Source organism: Salvia miltiorrhiza, chromosome 8, assembly GCF_028751815.1.
Source record: "Salvia miltiorrhiza cultivar Shanhuang (shh) chromosome 8, IMPLAD_Smil_shh, whole genome shotgun sequence".
Lineage (NCBI taxonomy): Eukaryota > Viridiplantae > Streptophyta > Magnoliopsida > Lamiales > Lamiaceae > Salvia > Salvia miltiorrhiza.
Window position 1 is genome coordinate 31,671,171 of NC_080394.1, and position 17,115 is coordinate 31,688,285.

The following is a 17,115-nucleotide window of genomic DNA, read 5'->3' on the forward strand; positions in this document are numbered from 1 at the left end:
TGAATCTTTTACCTTTTTTTCTATTTGAAAATATTCGCCCACACACACATCCATTGCTATATTGAATTTTTCTAGATAATCCCAAAACCAATTCCAGTTTAATTAATTTGTGAGCAATGAAACGAGGTCAAATATTATTCTTGTATATTGCCTTCTCTGTGTTTCCAAGAAAAATCAGTCCACACGTGGATAAGATGCTGCTCTCAACTAGTAGTATAATTTACAATTTACAATATAATTAAGTAGAAAGCAAATCATAAGTTGTTTTTCTACATTGTAAAATATTACTAGTATTAAGCATTTTCCTTTTCACATGGACTAGCTAGGGGTTGGGAAGGTCAACATAAAAAAGATTTCAACGGGCGCTGCATATAAAATACATATCCTTTTACGGCGATGACATTTTATGAGTGATTTCCTCCCTCGGAACTTGCTCCAACTACTTTCCATCCAGCTACCAAAACGTTAACCCAGACATGAAATTTACAGCTTCCTTTTTGGGATGTTTCAATCCCTCCACGGCTAAGATTGACGAAGCAACTGATCAAGAAGAAGAAGTAGTAGTAGCAGGTGCGTGTATGCGATTCTCAACTCCCAAATTTTCTCGTATTATGATTTGGATCTTTTGTAAAATTAATCATAGTTAGAATCAAGTGCAGATTGTGTGGCGAACGTTCCAAACCCGAATTTTCGTGTTTTCTCCTACGATGAACTCAGAGTCGCCACTCAAGGCTTCAAGAACAAGATTGGAGAGGGAGGATTTGGTTCAGTTTACAAGGTTGGTTGCTGCATCATCGATCTCTACTTTTTTTTTTTTATATTATTATTATTAATTGAATGAATGTTTATAAATTTATTGTTAATTGTTGGTCAATTATAGGGGCGGCTGATTGGCGACAGATTTATAGCTGTGAAAGTTTTATCTGTGGAAGTGGAATCGATGCGCGGTGAGAGGGAGTTCATATCTGAGATAGCAGCATTATCCGACATCAAGCACGACAATCTGGTGACTCTGAAAGGTTGCTGCGTGGATGGAGCACAGAGACTTCTGGTGTATGATTACATGGAAAACAACAGCCTCGCTCACACATTTCTTGGGACGGAGCAGAAGAGGGCGAGTTTCAGTTGGGCGTTGCGAAAGGGGACGGCGTTAGGGGTGGCGAGGGGGCTTTGCTACCTCCACGAACAAGTGAATCCTCACATCATCCACCGCGACATCAAGGCCGCCAACATACTCGTGGATGCCAACTTCACGCCCAAGCTCGCCGACTTCGGCCTCGCCAAACTCTTGACGGACAATGTGTCCAACATCAGCACCCGCGTTGCTGGAACACTGTAAGTACCAATCAGCTGAGCTGTAATTTTTGAGAGTGATCCTAATCCTGTCTTTGGTTGCAGAGGCTATCTGTCTCCGGAATACGCCTACAGCGGCCACCTGAGCCGCAAGTCGGATGTGTATAGCTTCGGAGTGCTGCTGCTGGAGATCGTGAGCGGCCGGCCAGTGGTGGAGCACAACTTGCAGCAGGGCGAGCAGTTCCTGGTGGAGAAGGCATGGCAAGTGTACAATGGGAAAGGGCTTTTGACTTTGGTGGATTCGGAATTGAAGGGAGAGTTCTCGGAAGAAGAAGCCCTTCGATTCCTCAGAGTGGGGCTGCTATGCGTGCAGGAGATCGCGAGGCTCCGGCCTGCGATGTCTGTGGTGTTGAAGATGTTGAGCGGTGAGATGAGACAGGAAGATGTTGAGATATCCCATCCTGGCCTTGTTTCTGATTTGATGGAAGTCAAGATACGGACGCGCCTTTCATCCAACTTCACTTCTTCCCCGGCTTCCTGCAGCAGCACCGCTAGTTTCCAAACCCGATGAGATTGATTACCCCAATTTTGGATTGCAAATAGGACTACATTTTTTGCTTACTTCGGTGGATTCCTGCCTTGTACAAAAAGAGGATCAAGTATGAATGTTTTCTTCAATTAATAGCTGTGGAATGACATGATAATTATCTTGTCTTGTATTACTCCACTCCAGTTTATCATTGGTAGAATATGTTGAGAGAAGAAGCAAAGGAAAACGAGAATTCTTTTAAACAACACGCCATCTTTGACCATCAAAGCGCCGCACCTAACATCTTCCAATTCTAGGAGCATCCACACCCGTCAAGCCCCATCTCCGGCGAGCCCTGAGCCCCATGGCCCCTGGCGGTGCAACCACGCCCGCCTCAACCAGCAGAGGTATATGGCTTGCACGAGCCGCGCTGTGGCTGCTCTAACATATTCAATCATAGATGAGATGATGAACTTGAAAGAAACTTCATGCTTTTACCCGACAAGAAAAAGTACAACTCAGAAGCTTAACATCAAAACAAAACCTAGTCTTTAAAAGCAAATTTAACGCCTAAGGCAATGAATATGAACAAGGCGTGCATAGCTCCTCCACAAAGGGCACCGCCCACAGCAAATGGCACACAAGGAGCCAGACATCTACTTTTTCCACCTACCCACATACCTCAATTGAAGCCTTTGCATTCAACCAGACTGCTGTAGGTCATCTTTTTTCTTTCACCGTGAGATGCAATGCTAAGAAAAGTAGAATATCTAAAACGAAAAAGAATTGTAGTAATTAAATAGACAACTTGAATATGAGGGGAAAACTTAAAACAATGATGTCATTCTTCTCAAATTTAATGCATTTAGAGGAACATAGTACCACTCTTTAAGAACAACTTTTTTGCATGTGTCTGCGTCATATTAATTTGTCTGCCCACAATAAGCTGACAATTACAGTTCAAAATAAATTTGAGAAAAACATGGTATAAGCCAAATTACATCAACTGACTTCCAAAGAAATTTCCAAATATGGAGCTATTAGTAATACCAAGCTCGCTGTTTTCCTGTTAGGAAAAAGAGAGTGAATATATAGGAATTCATTTCTGTAAACCTGAGGAAAATCTGGATTGAACTTGGTAAGTAATACCATTTACAACAAGCTCATAATAAAAATGTACAATTGCAGGATTATTGTTACACGTAAGCATTTCAAGCTTTCACCTTTGCAGGAAGGAAAAAAAATTACACCAAAAAATTATAGAAAATTGAATCCGAAACTACAAAATCAATCCTTCCTTGACTAACTGGTCGAGTGAAAGAGCCAAATCCGACATGGAAGCTCTCAGATTAGGATCTTCTCTGAGAGCAAGCTCTGCTATGTCTGCAAGTTTCAGCAGAGGCTCGACGTTTCTAGGCAGAGGCACGTAGCGATCAATTGTGGCAGCAGCCCTCCCCTGCTTGATCTGAGGCAGTGCCCAGTCTACTATGTTGGGAGGGGAGCAGTCCTCGTCGTAAGCTTTTCTCCCACTCAGTATCTCAAGAAGCACAACTCCAAAGCCATAAACATCCTTTTTCATGTCTTCATTAGAATCCCCTTCCTTGGGGGTGAGGAGCCCGAAATCTGATATTCGGGCTCCCCAGTCAGCATCCAAGAGGATCTTGGAGGTCCTAACGTCGCGATGGACGATAGGAGGCACGGCTTCCTTATGCAGGTATTCAAGCCCCTTGGCTGCCTGCATTGCAATCTTGAGCCTGAGGGTCCAGTTGAGAGTGGAGAGGCCGCCATGGAGATGATCGTGGAGGGTTCCATGTGGCATGAACTCGTAGACCAGAAGGCGTTCCCCCATCTCCGCGCAATAGCCCAGCAAGTTGACGATGTTGGCATGCCTGAGATTGCAGAGGATCTCGAGCTCAGTCTCGAAGTCTCTGCTATTTGTGTGGATTATTGTAGCTGCATTGGCTCTCTTAACGGCTAAATTCCTCCCATCTGTGAGAACAGCTTTGTACACAAACCCATAGCTTCCCCTTCCGAGCTCGTTGAACTCCTTAAAGCCGTTGGTCGCGTCTTTTAGTTCAGAGAGGCGGAAGACCTGAGCCACCCCGGGGCACGGGGCGACTGTAGCCGGAGCATGCTGATCCACATTGCCATCTGCTTCGGGATCAGGCTGCCCGAAGCAGGAAAGGCACTGCCTGGCCTTCTGGTTCCGTGCCACCACGACACGGGGTAGAAGGCACCAGGCGATGAGGATGAGCATGAATCCGGAGGCGGAGGAGCCGATGATGAGAAGCAGCTGGCGCAGCTCATCCCCACGCGACGGCGGTGATGACTTGAGCTTGCAGACATCCTCGCAGGTGCTGTTCTGACAGAGAGAGCAAGGCGTGCAGACCCTATCGGCATTGGAGCTGCAGAGACTGGAAGGGAAGAAGCCTTGGGTGCAGTTGAAGCCACAAGGGGAGCAGATGTTGAGATCCTTCCTCACGCACAAGCTCGTCAAATCGGGCTCGTTGAGCAGGCTGGCGTTGAAGCCGAACATCCCCTCGCCGCAGCCGCCGGCTCTGCACAATCCCGGGCTGCAGAGCTGCAATGGCGGATTGAAGTTCACTTGAGATGATACATTAGCGAACCAGCAATCGAGAACCAGATCACCTTCTCTGATCCCGCAGGTGAGCCACTCCGACGAGCCGATGGAGAGGAAACCGGCGCCTTTGGGGATCAACGACGCGTTGAAACTTCCCCAGCACTCTATCCCGTGATTATCCTCTCTGATCCCGCAGAAATGCTGCGACCCTGCCGCCAGCGCCACCAGTCTCATGCCGGCTGGAGGAGTGTCGCTGTTGCCCCAGCATTTTACCTCGCCGGACCTCTGCGAAACGCCGCAGATTGACTCAACGTTGGAAGCCAGCGCCACGAAATTCTCCGATACACCGGAGACGCCGAGAGCAGTGGAGTTGGGGCCCCAGCACGCGATCCCTCCGTCGATAATTACGCCGCAGCTGAAGCCATCTCCGGAGACAAGCCTAGTGAAGACGAGGGAGCTAGTGTTCTGATCGTAGAAACGGACGCTCTGTTTGGAGGTGAGACTCGTATTGGAGACTCTGACAACATCCCAGCAATCGACGGAGCCGGAGACGTTTTCCGAGAAATACGATCCGCGAATCGCGCACACGTGATCCTTACCGGAAGCGATGTGGGAATATGAGTTGAGCTTGAATGCCTCCGGCACGAGATCGGAGGCTTGGGCGAATCCCGTAGAGTCCCAACATAATGGCTGCGAAGTGTCGGCTGCAATGCCGCAGAGAAAGCCCTCCCCGCCGGAGAGCGCGGCCATGGGAGGCAGAGCGGTGGAGGCCGTGGAGGAGCTGTTGTTGGCGTCCCAGCAAACGACGGCTTGCTTGCCGCTGGCATCAATGGCGCAGAAGAGAGCGTGATCTCCGAAGGAGGCTGAAATGGGGCCCATGGAGCCGAAGCCATAAGCGGAACCGGCGATAATGAGTAGATAGAGGAGTAGCAGATAAGGCCAAGGCGCTGAGAACAAGTTGAAAGGGATTTTCATGATTGTGATCCACCAGACTGAGACTAGTAGTAGAGAGCTGGAGTGGTATAGAGGACATGGAGGGATGAAGAGAGAACGTGGGCGTTGCGCCTCTACCCATATTTACGCTTTTCTTGCTTTCTACTTTCTGTAAAATATTTCGCCACTTTACTCTACTACCATACAACAATCACATTTTTTTAATAAAATACTCCCTAAACCAAATAATACAAGCCTCAGGTTGAGGGAATGAGATTCAGTGTACCACATTTTATGTCTCACTTTGTGTTCCATTTTCAATTTTGTTTAATTTCTTATATATATTTTCTTCAATTTCAATTTTATATGCTTTAGCTTTATTTTGTGATTATTAACTAGGGTTTATTCCATCAATTTAGGGTATATAATTATTTTTTATCATTTAATTTTACTTTTATTAGCTAATAATAGGTTGATAAATTCAAAGTGATGGTATATACTTTTTAAAAAATTTAATTTTTTGAAATAAATATTAAATATAATTCATAGTATTATAATAAATTTTATTTTTATAAAAAAATATTTTTAAAATAATAAATATAAGCATGGGACACAGTGGCACACATAAGATCGTGGGACACTGGATCTCATCCCCAGGTTGAGATAGAGAATTACTCCGTCCAACTCATTCATAATGGCTCATTTTTTTTTAATCTCTCCCATTAATAAATGACCTATTCCATAAAAGGAAGCCACACTCTCACAAAAAATAATGGGCTCTGCCACTTAATACTCCATCTGTCCACAAAAAAGAGTCATATTTCTCCTCTTTTTTTTGTCCATGAAAAAGAGTCCTATTTCATTTTTTTGACAAAAATACCCTTATTTTGTTTCACAAATTACTTGTATTACCATTGTTGGGCCCACCACAAACCTACTTTAAACACTCCTAATTAACACTTAAGCAAATAAGTACCCCCAACCCCAATTAATTCATTTATACGGCTGAAATTAAATAACCCAACCCCCCAATATTATTTCTCACACTTGGTTAAAATTTCATTCACCTCTCGAACTTAGGGTTTGAGGGCGCCGCGTCACTTCCCTCTCTGAAAACCCTAAGTTCTCTCGTTCGATCGCTCCGATTCATTCACTCGTTCAATCGCTCCGATTCTCCTTCACTTCCTCTCCAATTCCTCATCGCCGGTTACCCCTGCGCGATGGGTGAACAAACTTCTCTCACTTCTCTCTGTAAATTTGGTGATTCTTCCGAAGAATCACTGGATCCGTTGCCATCTCCTATGAATCTCTGTAAATCCGATGATTTCACCGATTATTCACTGGATTCGATGATGGCGCCTCAATTTTTCGGTGATACGGCGCCGCTGACGATGTTTGAACCCACGTTTTCAGATGTGGTGACGGCGACCCACACTAAAGATATGTCCTTTCCGTCTTGGGCTTTGGAGCCGGACACTATCATGCCGGAAACGCCCCAAGATCTGGTGGCTGTGGATGGCTTCGTCCAGAATGAAGAAGGCCGGCCATTGGATATGATGGTGCCTGAAACGGAGGGAGATCTGGCCGTGGATGGCTTCGTCCAGGATGAAGAAGGTCGGCCATTGGATATAGTGGTGCTTCAAACGGAGGGAGATCTGGCCGTGGATGGCTTTATCCAGGATGAAAAAGGCCGTCCCCTTGATACGGTGGTGCCGAAACCTTTTGATAACTGGAGGGGCTGGAGCAACGAGAGAAGGATTTGGTACCTTCGATTGCTATCTCGCTACTGCCCGACGGCCTTAGACCTAATCTAATTAGGTGATTCTGTTCCTTAGTTGCTTATGGGTTGGTGGTGGCTGGTGATGCCTTGCATGCCTTATTTGTTGATGTTTGTTGGTGTTTGATGGCTGGTGATGCTCTTGATTCCCTATCTGTTGGTGTTTGGTGGCTGGTGATGCCTTGCATTCATTATTTCTTGTTGTTGGTTTGCTTTTGATGCCTTGCCTGCCCTATTTTACTAAATTAATTGGCTGAAAATAATCTAAATGATGAAGCATTAGGAGGTTGTAGCCACCACTAGGTTTTCCCTAGTTTAGGAGGTTCCCCTCTGTTTGTTATGTTGGCTGAAATAAATGACCCGACCTTGTGATGACAACAATTTCATAATGTCTGAGGGTGCAGCTCCTGTATAGCCACCACTATGTATTTCCTAGTTTAGGAGGTTGAATTCAGGGTTGAATTGGTGTCAATGATGCAAAAAAAAAAAACATGTTTTCAAAAGCTGAGACATTACAAAAATGTTTACAATATAATGCAGAGATCGAGTTTGTAAACATTCTAGCACAAAAATTGTCAGCATTACTTTCTAATCTATCAAAACAACCTGCTCTAGTCCGTCGACTAGTTGATCAAGGTTGTAGATTGTGCCTTGTTCAATTTGTTGCTGCCTTAACTCATCCAAACAGTCTCTTACAAGCTGTTCTTCCACCTCCAAACATTCTGGGAGAACTCCAAGTCTTGAGAGTCTTTCCTTATTGATATGTGGAATCTTGTAGTTGTTGTTGCCCCTGCATTTTATGATTTCATGGTAGCAACCCTGTAGTGTGAGGAAAACGTTGTTTAACTTATGTGGCTCAAGCTCTTCAAATGCATCTTTCACGTTCTTGAGTAAATCATCTACACAATTAGCCAACTTGTCATCTTGTAGTGACTGAATTGCCCTGAAAAATCCTAGATCATTCACATTTGTATCCGGCGAGTTCGGCGGTTGGCATATCAGTTGGATATTAAATCTATCTGATGTGGCAGCAGCTACAAAGTCAGGGTCTGAACCCTTAATGTGAGGCTTCGCATTGTCTTGTTGTATAATTATATGCATGCTTGCACCACGAGGCCACTTGGCCTTAATTGTTGGAATAATCTGAACATTAAGGAGTAAGTATAAGAATATGCTAAATGATGAAGCATATAATGCATTCTGATAGTTAACAACATAATCTAAAAACTCACTTGGTTGATGAAAACATATTTGCTCGCTTCCTTTGTGATTGTCTGGATTGACTTTGTTTCCAACGTCCCTTTCAATCTGTTTTTGTGTTCCTAATAGCCGGCTCAACCGTAGTGAATGGGAATATCCCAAACTTACCATCAAAAATCATTTTACCTTCATTGTCATATTGTGACCTTGAAACCACACAAATGAACATGGTTTTCTCAATAAATCTTTTAGATTTGCATGCTCTATATGGCTCTATCTCATCTGGCAGCAAGTAGTGCCTATTCCATGTTTTGGTTAAATAAACCATTTTTCATCTATGTGTATTGTGTTATACATAGGCTGAAATTTTATTCTCCCATTTGCACTAATTGCACTTAATTGACTAAGGCTCCAAGTGAGCCTACTTAACCTATTTTGAAGTGTTAGAAGAGGTTTAATTGCATTGGTATGTGCTCTAATCTTTTTTTCCTTTATCCACACTCCAACCAAGCTTTTAATAACTTCAAGCTTGCTTGCCATTTTTCTTATAGTTGACCTCTCTAGAACGGATAGTTGTTTTACTTTTTCTACGTCGAGTACCTTTTTATCGCGGTGTGTTGATCCTTTTTTCATTGAAACGAGTTGTACAGGCCATCCCATCATCTTTTGTGCGCGTGTTGTTGTCCATAGTCGCCAGACTGTCCTCACATCGATCTGGAAACGAGCTGCTGTCTCTTTCTTCGCGCCGTGTCGAAGCTTGAAGTCCTTGCTGTTCTGGAGCAGCCACTGTGCAACATTGTTCCTTTCAATTTCAGACATGTTGGCTCTTTTCCTTTTGTCCGCCATTGTGTTTGTTTTGTTTAGGTTTCAGCTTTTGTCGTAAATGGAGCAGCCTTAAATGCTCTTGTATTTATAGATGTTAGTGGAGGAAAACTGGATTCGAATTTGGCTCCAACTTTTGTGAAATGAATCTGAAAATTTAGAGGGAAATGAAATTGTTAACCCTTGAAATCTGTGCCTTTAATTTTTGTTCAGCTCATTCCATTTGCAGCGATTTCAGTAAACAAATTAAACTGAATTCTTAAAGTTAAATTAATTTCAGTATTCAATTTAAAATGAATTAATTTCAGTAATTAATTCAAGTTTTTAATTAAAGTTAAATTATTGCCATCAAAAGTTAATTGAGGATTAAAGAACTTTAAAAGTCATATTAACACTATCCCTATAAATTTACTTCTCTCTCCACTTACACCTATTTTAACAACTTTCTTAAAACCCGTGCCGAACCCCAAATGAGATTCTTTTTCATGGACGGAGGGAGTATCACTTTTTACTCTTAAATAACTATTCTTTTTAATAATCGTGCCCAAAAGTTGTGACTAGTGAGTCATTATCAATGTTCGCTATTTTATTTGACACCCCGTAAGTGTACGGGTGCAATTGTGTACAGTAGCAAGCAAGGTCGTATTCCACAGAGACTAATTATTATCAATGCCTATCCTAAATTATTCTACTCTATCTGGACAAACGAAATTAAGAGTTTTTGATTTTGAAAACAAAATAAATAAATAACAAAAAAGAAATAAATCAAGTTGGGAAACAAAGAAACAGATAAGAGAAGAATTCCCAAGGCAAAGGTTTCAACAGATTCTCCTAACTAACATGTTCAATTCAATTAATAAGACGATTCCTAAGGCAATCTCAAAACTAGTCTATACTCACTCCCGTGGCATACAAACCATTGATTACATGCAAGGCTACCGTCCCCGGATCGCACTTCTAACATGCAACTCCTAAAAGCTCATAGGATTAACGCCCTCACAAATATCAATTCCCTTTAGAATTAAATATATGTGTTCTATGCTCTTAGTTCAGGTAATAATTATCATCTCCCGATATCAAATTAAAACCTAGAATTATGCTAAATTGGTGATAAATCAATAAAGAAAACAAGATAAACAAGAACATAAAAAGGAATAAAAATCTCAATTAATTGAATTAACAGTCAGAAATTCAAATCATGTTTACTCCCTAAACCATGGGAAAAAGAATTCTAGCCACACATAGACATATGACTAACAATCAAAATCTCAATGAAACTAATAAACACTCAACAATGAAAAACCATAGTGAAGTCGAGAATCTTCAATCTTGCTCTTGCTCCGTCTCTCTCAGCTCTCAGGAAAAGTAAAATATGATAAAAGGTGATAAAAGGTCTTTTTGAAATAAGTTCTTGGGGAGTATTTATATGCCCTAGGTCAAGTAGGACTCAAAAATACCCCAAAATCGCGTAAAATGCTGAAAACAGACTTTTGGGCGAAAACTCGGTGACTCGCGCGGCCGCGCGCCTGGACCGCGCGGTCTTCCAGCAAAATCTGCTCCGTCGCGCGGCCGTGGCATGCGGCCGCGCGAGCTCTGACGCTTTGCGCAGAAATTTTGTTTTGGCCCGTTCTCCTTCGTTCGAACTTCGATTTACGATCCGTTTGCGCTCACGAACTCCTATCGAGAAGAACTACAACTTGTATTTCAGCCAATTCTTCCAAATTCGGCTTCATTATTTCTGAAAATTCGTTCAAACAACAAGCAAGTGACAAGTTCTTGACCATAAACCAATATAAGCTCAAATAAATCAACAAACACACAAAATCCTCATAACTAAACATCAAAAATGACACACCAAGTGGTAAAAATGCATGTTTATCAATCAATCGAACGAAAAGAGTATTTTATTTTGTATTTTAAATAGAGTCTATACATGAAAATGACCTCTTTGTCATAGTAAAAAAAATGTCCACTCATATAAAAAACTTAAAATTGTCCAATTTTTTGTGCAATTACAAATTTACCCCAACATAAAAAATGGCCAATCTCCACCTATGTTGCACAGATGCGAGGGGGCGGGTGCGAGAGCGATACGATTCGAATGCGGGGATACGAATTTTCAAAAAATATAGGGTGCGATTCGTGAATGATACGTCTGTTATATTTATATATTTATTATATATGACCAATCAAATTGAAAAAAAGAAAAGAATGTTCATAAATTAAATGTTGCATTGCAAATATAAGTCAAAGATCAAGAAATAAAATACATATAATAGCTGGAATTGCAAGATAAAGCATTTCAATTTGCCACTTTTATTCTTATAATTATTTAATTATTAGTTTACTACTAATTATGATAGAACTTAGAAAAAAAAAACATAGTAGGATTATAATTTCTCCAAATTGAATTTCTTGAAATTGAATTCTTCTTTGTTGAGGGATCGAAGAGACACCAATAATTGTAGGGCAATAAATTGAAAAAATTGCAAAAGAGCCCAAAAATAATGAAATTCTTCAAACCAACCCTCAATGCACCCTAAAGTTAACGCACCCAATTCGTGAGGTGGGCGCACCCAAAACAGCTTCGACACTTTGTTTTCTCCCTCTCTCCACCATCTTCTTCTCCATCGTTTGTCGCGCTGCCTTATCTGGCTGCAAATCGTCGTCGCCCACTGCCGACGTCAAGTAAGGTTTCTGGTGGCGCCGCTACAGCTCATCGAGGAATTTGATAGTGGTGCAACATTGCTGTTGGGGGAATTATTTGAAGTCGTTAGATGAGCAGGAGCTCATGTTGTGTCACAGCCCACTATCCCAATGACGGTTTAACCGGGGTTATGACTTGGGTGAACAATAAGAAATGGAAATTAAAAGGGATTTACTAAATAACCAACATTAATAACAACAAACTAGTGGTATATATATATATATATCACCACTTGGGTAATTAACAAACGAGCCAGCCATAACGACTAAACCCCAAATGAAAGTTAAACAAAATGAAGGAGTAATAAGTTCCACAATACGATAACAAATTCAGAGTGTTTGCAGCGGAAAAACGTGTGAGTTATGCATATGGAGATGCATACTCAAGGTTTCATTACATAAACATCAAAAGAGAAATCCACTCAACACCAATCCATTCCATCGCCTGCTCAACCTGCACATTTAGAAATACATGCAGGGCTGAGTATAAAAATACTCAGTGACATAAGCCGAAAATACAACATGCATACATATATATATTGAACTGCCATAACAGTAACACACAGGGGTTTTCATAAATGACCTGCGCTTACTAAAACATTTCATTCATTTTCATAAAGGTGGATGCATCCCATTTTCAGTCTATATGATCCATATCTGTCCTTTCTGTCACGCGCCGGGAAGGAGGCCTCCTTACCACGGACGCCAAGACCGGTCGCAAGCGACTCGCGGTCTCCATGAGTGTACACGTTAACCCTAGCTAGCGACCTTTGTCTAGCATAGGATCCCAATTGGATTTCCTTTAAAGTTGGCGAACCAACACAGATAGGATACATATAAAAACATAAACATTTTGGCAGTCAATCATTTCATAAATATTTCATTTTCATAACATTTTTATTTTCATAAAGGGCATTAAACATATAAGCATTTCATAAGAACTGAATAAATAGGCAAAACATATCATGCATATATATTCGCATATGAGGCCTACGTCACGCAGGGGATCTCTATATACGTAATAATAAAATAATGCCCACCTCAATTGTTCTTAAAGCTGGCGTGGAGTCGTTTCTTCTTCTGCTTCACTTTCTGTCGCCCGGACCTTCATTGATGAAGAGTCGATAAGTTCGTGAAGAAATTGTCATAAGACAAAGTCTAATTCTACGTGCCTAAGGTATCTTTTAATGTTTTAGGGTTCTAGCATCCATATTAATCTTGTTTCATTCAATCAATAAAATGTAACCAATTATCATGTAACTATCATATAGGTTCGAACCCATTTGTTCGAACATCAACATGTACATAATCCATAACCTCCCTCTATACCCGTCATTTAGTCAAGTACTCCATCAATTAAGAACAAGTCATATATTATCACCTTGAAAATTTAATCATTATAAATCATGCTTTCTCATACTTCGCACATTTTCATCACTTAAATAAATAAATCATTTATAAACACATGCTTAGTAATTTAATATCTCAATTAAATCCCAAGCTCATTTGATAAAGTAAATCATATACTTAATCATTCTATAACACAATTCCACATTTTTTTATCATGTAAATAAATAGTCTCAATATTTATTAAAACATGAAGCCATTCTAATAGGACATTTTAATTCCATTATAATGGAATTACTCATAAAATAATTTAATCCTTTTTCTTTAAAAAAGAAACCATATTTATAATATTCTATACATTTTTTTTTTAAATAAATAAGAAATTCCATTATTCATTTATAAATAATAAAACATTTTAAAATCCATTGAGATGAAATAAAACATTTTAACCATTTAAAAAAATCCATACTCGTAAGCTTTGAAAAAAATTTTATCATGTAATAAATGGGGCTTAATCCCAAAATATTTGCTTTTAAAGTCCATTAATAATTTAAATAATAGAATGGACTTCATTTAGAATAAATAATCCCAACTTCCAATATTAAAATTTAAATCAAGAGATTTAAATTCACTAAGTAATTTAGTGAAAATTTAAACATTTTTTTTTTTTTTTTTTTAAGAAATAAGGCCAAAATTCGTAGGCCTATATTTAAAACAATAGCCCAAGCATTTAAATAAAATTAGCCTACACAACTAAAATAAAAACCCATCAATTTTAAAACAAAAAGAGCCCAGCAGAAGTAAAATAAAATCGGCCCAAACAAATTAAAACATGATTCGGCCCAATGGAAAGAGAATGGGCTTGAGCCCCAATTAAACCTAACCCTAATACATACATAACACACACGCACAACACACACAACACACACCAGCCCCATTTGCTCTCTCTTTCTCTCGGCTCTCTCGCCTCTCTCTCTGCTCGGTCGAGTGCGGCGCCGCCTCCGGCGCGCCGCCTCGCCGTGCATCTCCCCTCCCCCTCTCATACTCTCGGTCTCTCCTCTTCTCTCTCTATCGCGCCGGAAAAACAGAGCCACGGCTCCTTGCTCGGAATAGGGCAGCAGAGGCTACCCCCACCGTCGCATCCATCTTCGCCGTCCACAACCACCGCCGGACTCACGGGGAAGAGCCGAGCGTCGCCGCTCCCGTCGTTCGTCTTGCTGGAATCGCGGTGGAGGCCGAGCCTTGCCTCGCCGGGAAGGTAGGCTCCAGATCTGAGCTCCCCCTCTTTTTCTCTTTTCCGGCCGACCAGGAACAGCTCGGTGCTCCCGCTGCCGTGTCGCCGCTGCCGATGCCGCCGCATCGTCGTCACCGGAGAAGATAAGTTCTCCCTCCTATCTCTCTCTCTCCCTCCCCTGTTCTACCTTCTCTTCTCTCTCTTTTTTTTTTTTTTATTTTTACAGCAGCCCTAACCATCTCTCTCTCGTTTCAGACAGACAAAGGAAAAAGGCGGCGACTGCCGCCGCGCCGCCTCCGGCCGCGAGCAGCCGCCGACTGCTCTCACCCCCCCCAAATTCCAGTCACACGCACAAAACACACATAGAGCACTTAGGGTTTCAATTCTGTTCATTTTCATTCATTTCTATTTACAAAAACTGATCTGTACTTGTAATAGATAGAAATATAGTAAAATGTGTGCGTGTGTATTATTCTGTTGGTGGTTCTCTGATGGTAATAAGCTGATGTAATTGAAACAATAATAGTCTAAAAGAAGTGGTAATGGATGCGTGTGTTCGATCTGTTTTCATTTGAATCATAGTTTTGTAATTTAACAAATGAATGTATGGAGAAAGTAAAGTAGGAGGTAACCTTGATATGAGTAGGAAATGAGGAAAATCTTCTTTCTGAATTCACCAAAATTGGATCTGCGAATTTATTCAGCCAAGCTTAACAATGAAATTTTGGATCTGAAAACTATGAAAGAATTGGAAGAATTAATGGACGTTTATTACCTCTTTCTTGTTTTGGGAAATCTTGGAAACTGATTTGGAAAGCTGGAATCAGTGAATTATAATTCAAGCATAAGAATAGCTTGGATCAGAATGTTAGGAGGAATGGGAGGAATGTTGGTTGCTGATTTTGATTAAATAAAAGCTAATTGCATGTTGAGATGTTAAAGTGTAGAAGATGGCTGGCAAAAGAAGGTGTAAAGAGTGTTTAGTGGAATGATGAGTGTGTGGAATAATGAGTGTTTAGTGGAATGATGAGTGTTTAGTGGGATAGTTGGCATATGATGAGTGTTTCCAACACCATCAATTTATTTAAGAGTAAGATGGATGTGGAATTGTGTAGGTGCTAGATGAATGTGATGAATAAAATCCTTATTCTGTATTTGTAATACTAATTTCGGGTTCTCATATAACGAAGCTTCGTTATAACTCTCTATAAATTACATATTTTATAACTCGTTTTATAAGTCGAAAATTAATTACGACTTCAAGTAAATAATAGAAATACGATTTCTATCGTATATAAATTAAATAACATGACTCTGCTAAGTCAGTTATAATCTGAAATAATAATTATTGACTACTCAATAATCCTTTAAATCTCAAACGAATTCAAATAATAATAAGAATTTAGCACATTAAAACACATATATAACAATTAAATCATATCAGATAAATCAAATCAGTTTTATTATTAATGGATGCCGAACCCTAATTATTAAGTCTTTAATCAGTGATTAAAAATTGGGATATGACATGTTGTCTAGTAAATGATCTATCAGCAGCAACGAAGCCCTAATCGGCTTGATCAATCGGGTATCCATGCCACGAATCAGGAAGGAAATTGATGGTTGGCAAAAAAATTGGTAATCAACAAGAGCGCAATAATTAAAAGTTGGCGTTTAAAAGAGATGAATGAAGCTTTGAGCAGTGAAAGGAAGCAGCGGGTGGAGCCAGCTTCACTTATTATATATGCAGAGAGAGAGAGAGAGAGAGAGAGAGAGAGAGAGAGAGAGAGAGAGAGAGAGAGTTGATCTCAGGGAAGATCCGAAGTTTGTAAATATTTTGAATTTGTATTTTAATTTCGTCAATTTTATAGTGTATAAATATTAGGAAAATTAAGAGATTTGTGTGTTTGTGTAAATTTTCGTTTTTGTAGATTTTGCTGTCATTTTTTTTTTATGATTTTGTAGATTGTGTGTTTCTGTTTTTCTCTTTTGTAATTTTTTGGCATGACGATATCAAATTCTAAAGCTATTAATATAGAGGTGAATTTGTATTGTTAATAGTCTTTAATTCAAAACCAATTCGATAAATTCATAACTGAATCGCTAGTGTTGGTTGTGAATTCATATTTTCGAATTCATGACAAACATTATTGCTAGTTGTGAATACAAGTTTTAAAGTTGGAATTCACATCTAGAAATAGTGTTACTCATGAATTCACGACTAACACTATTTCTAATTATGAATTTAAGTTTTAAAACTCGAATTCACAACCAACACTACCTATTCACACTACAAAAAACTCGCCAAATACCGAAAAAAATTATCGAGGGCAAGTTTGCCCTCGGTAATCACCGACTACTTACCGACGGCACGAAAGATGGGTCGGATATAGAACATTTATCGACGGCGCATACCGCCGGTAACGTTACCGACGGTGGCTACCGTCGGTAACTACCGGTGTTGTCGCTAGTTATAAATTTATTATTTAATTACTCCCTCCGTCCCAGCTTTTAGTATCCAACTTTCCTTTTTTAGCCGTCCCACATTTTAGTATCATTTCTATTTTTGGTAAAAGTAAGTGGGCCCTTACTCCACTTTAATTATTTTAACTCTCACATAAAATGTGGGACCCTTATTCCACTCACAACACATCAATCCCTTTATTAAAACCCGTGCCGTTCTCAATTGGATA

The 17,115-nt window shown here is 40.4% G+C and overlaps 2 protein-coding genes and 2 long non-coding RNA genes across 4 annotated transcripts; 1 reads left to right on the top strand and 3 right to left on the bottom strand.

Annotated features, from left to right (window-relative positions):
- Nucleotides 1-278: 278 nt before the first annotated feature.
- LOC130997722 (putative serine/threonine-protein kinase) lies at nt 279-2,015 on the top strand. Its single transcript, XM_057923133.1, has 4 exons — nt 279-570; nt 660-778; nt 881-1,335; nt 1,399-2,015. Exons 1-4 carry the CDS (start codon nt 477-479, stop codon nt 1,862-1,864), a joined length of 1,134 nt encoding a protein of 377 aa, XP_057779116.1. The 5' UTR covers nt 279-476; the 3' UTR covers nt 1,865-2,015.
- Nucleotides 2,016-2,924: 909 nt separating this feature from the next.
- Nucleotides 2,925-5,550, bottom strand: LOC130997723 (serine/threonine-protein kinase-like protein CCR1). Its single transcript, XM_057923134.1, has one exon. The coding sequence runs from the start codon at nt 5,376-5,378 to the stop codon at nt 3,102-3,104; it is 2,277 nt and encodes a 758-aa protein (XP_057779117.1). The 5' UTR covers nt 5,379-5,550; the 3' UTR covers nt 2,925-3,101.
- A 6,480-nt stretch (nt 5,551-12,030) lies between these two features.
- Nucleotides 12,031-13,431, bottom strand: LOC130997725 (uncharacterized). The gene is made up of 2 exons (XR_009093168.1): nt 12,882-13,431; nt 12,031-12,295 (listed from the first exon to the last, which is right to left on the bottom strand). It is a non-coding gene; the product is annotated as an uncharacterized LOC130997725 (long non-coding RNA).
- A 1,189-nt stretch (nt 13,432-14,620) lies between these two features.
- Nucleotides 14,621-15,639, bottom strand: LOC130997726 (uncharacterized). The gene is made up of 2 exons (XR_009093169.1): nt 15,198-15,639; nt 14,621-15,110 (listed from the first exon to the last, which is right to left on the bottom strand). It is a non-coding gene; the product is annotated as an uncharacterized LOC130997726 (long non-coding RNA).
- Between the last annotated feature and the right edge of the window lie 1,476 nt (nt 15,640-17,115).

Coding starts and splice junctions, on each gene's coding strand:
- LOC130997722 (XM_057923133.1), top strand. CDS start 477: ATGAAATTTACAGCTTCCTTTTTGGGATGTTTCAATCCCTCCACGGCT. Junction 571..659: donor AGAAGAAGTAGTAGTAGCAG/GTGCGTGTATGC, acceptor AATCAAGTGCAG/ATTGTGTGGCGAACGTTCCA. Junction 1,336..1,398: donor ACCCGCGTTGCTGGAACACT/GTAAGTACCAAT, acceptor CTTTGGTTGCAG/AGGCTATCTGTCTCCGGAAT.
- LOC130997723 (XM_057923134.1), bottom strand. CDS start 5,378: ATGAAAATCCCTTTCAACTTGTTCTCAGCGCCTTGGCCTTATCTGCTA.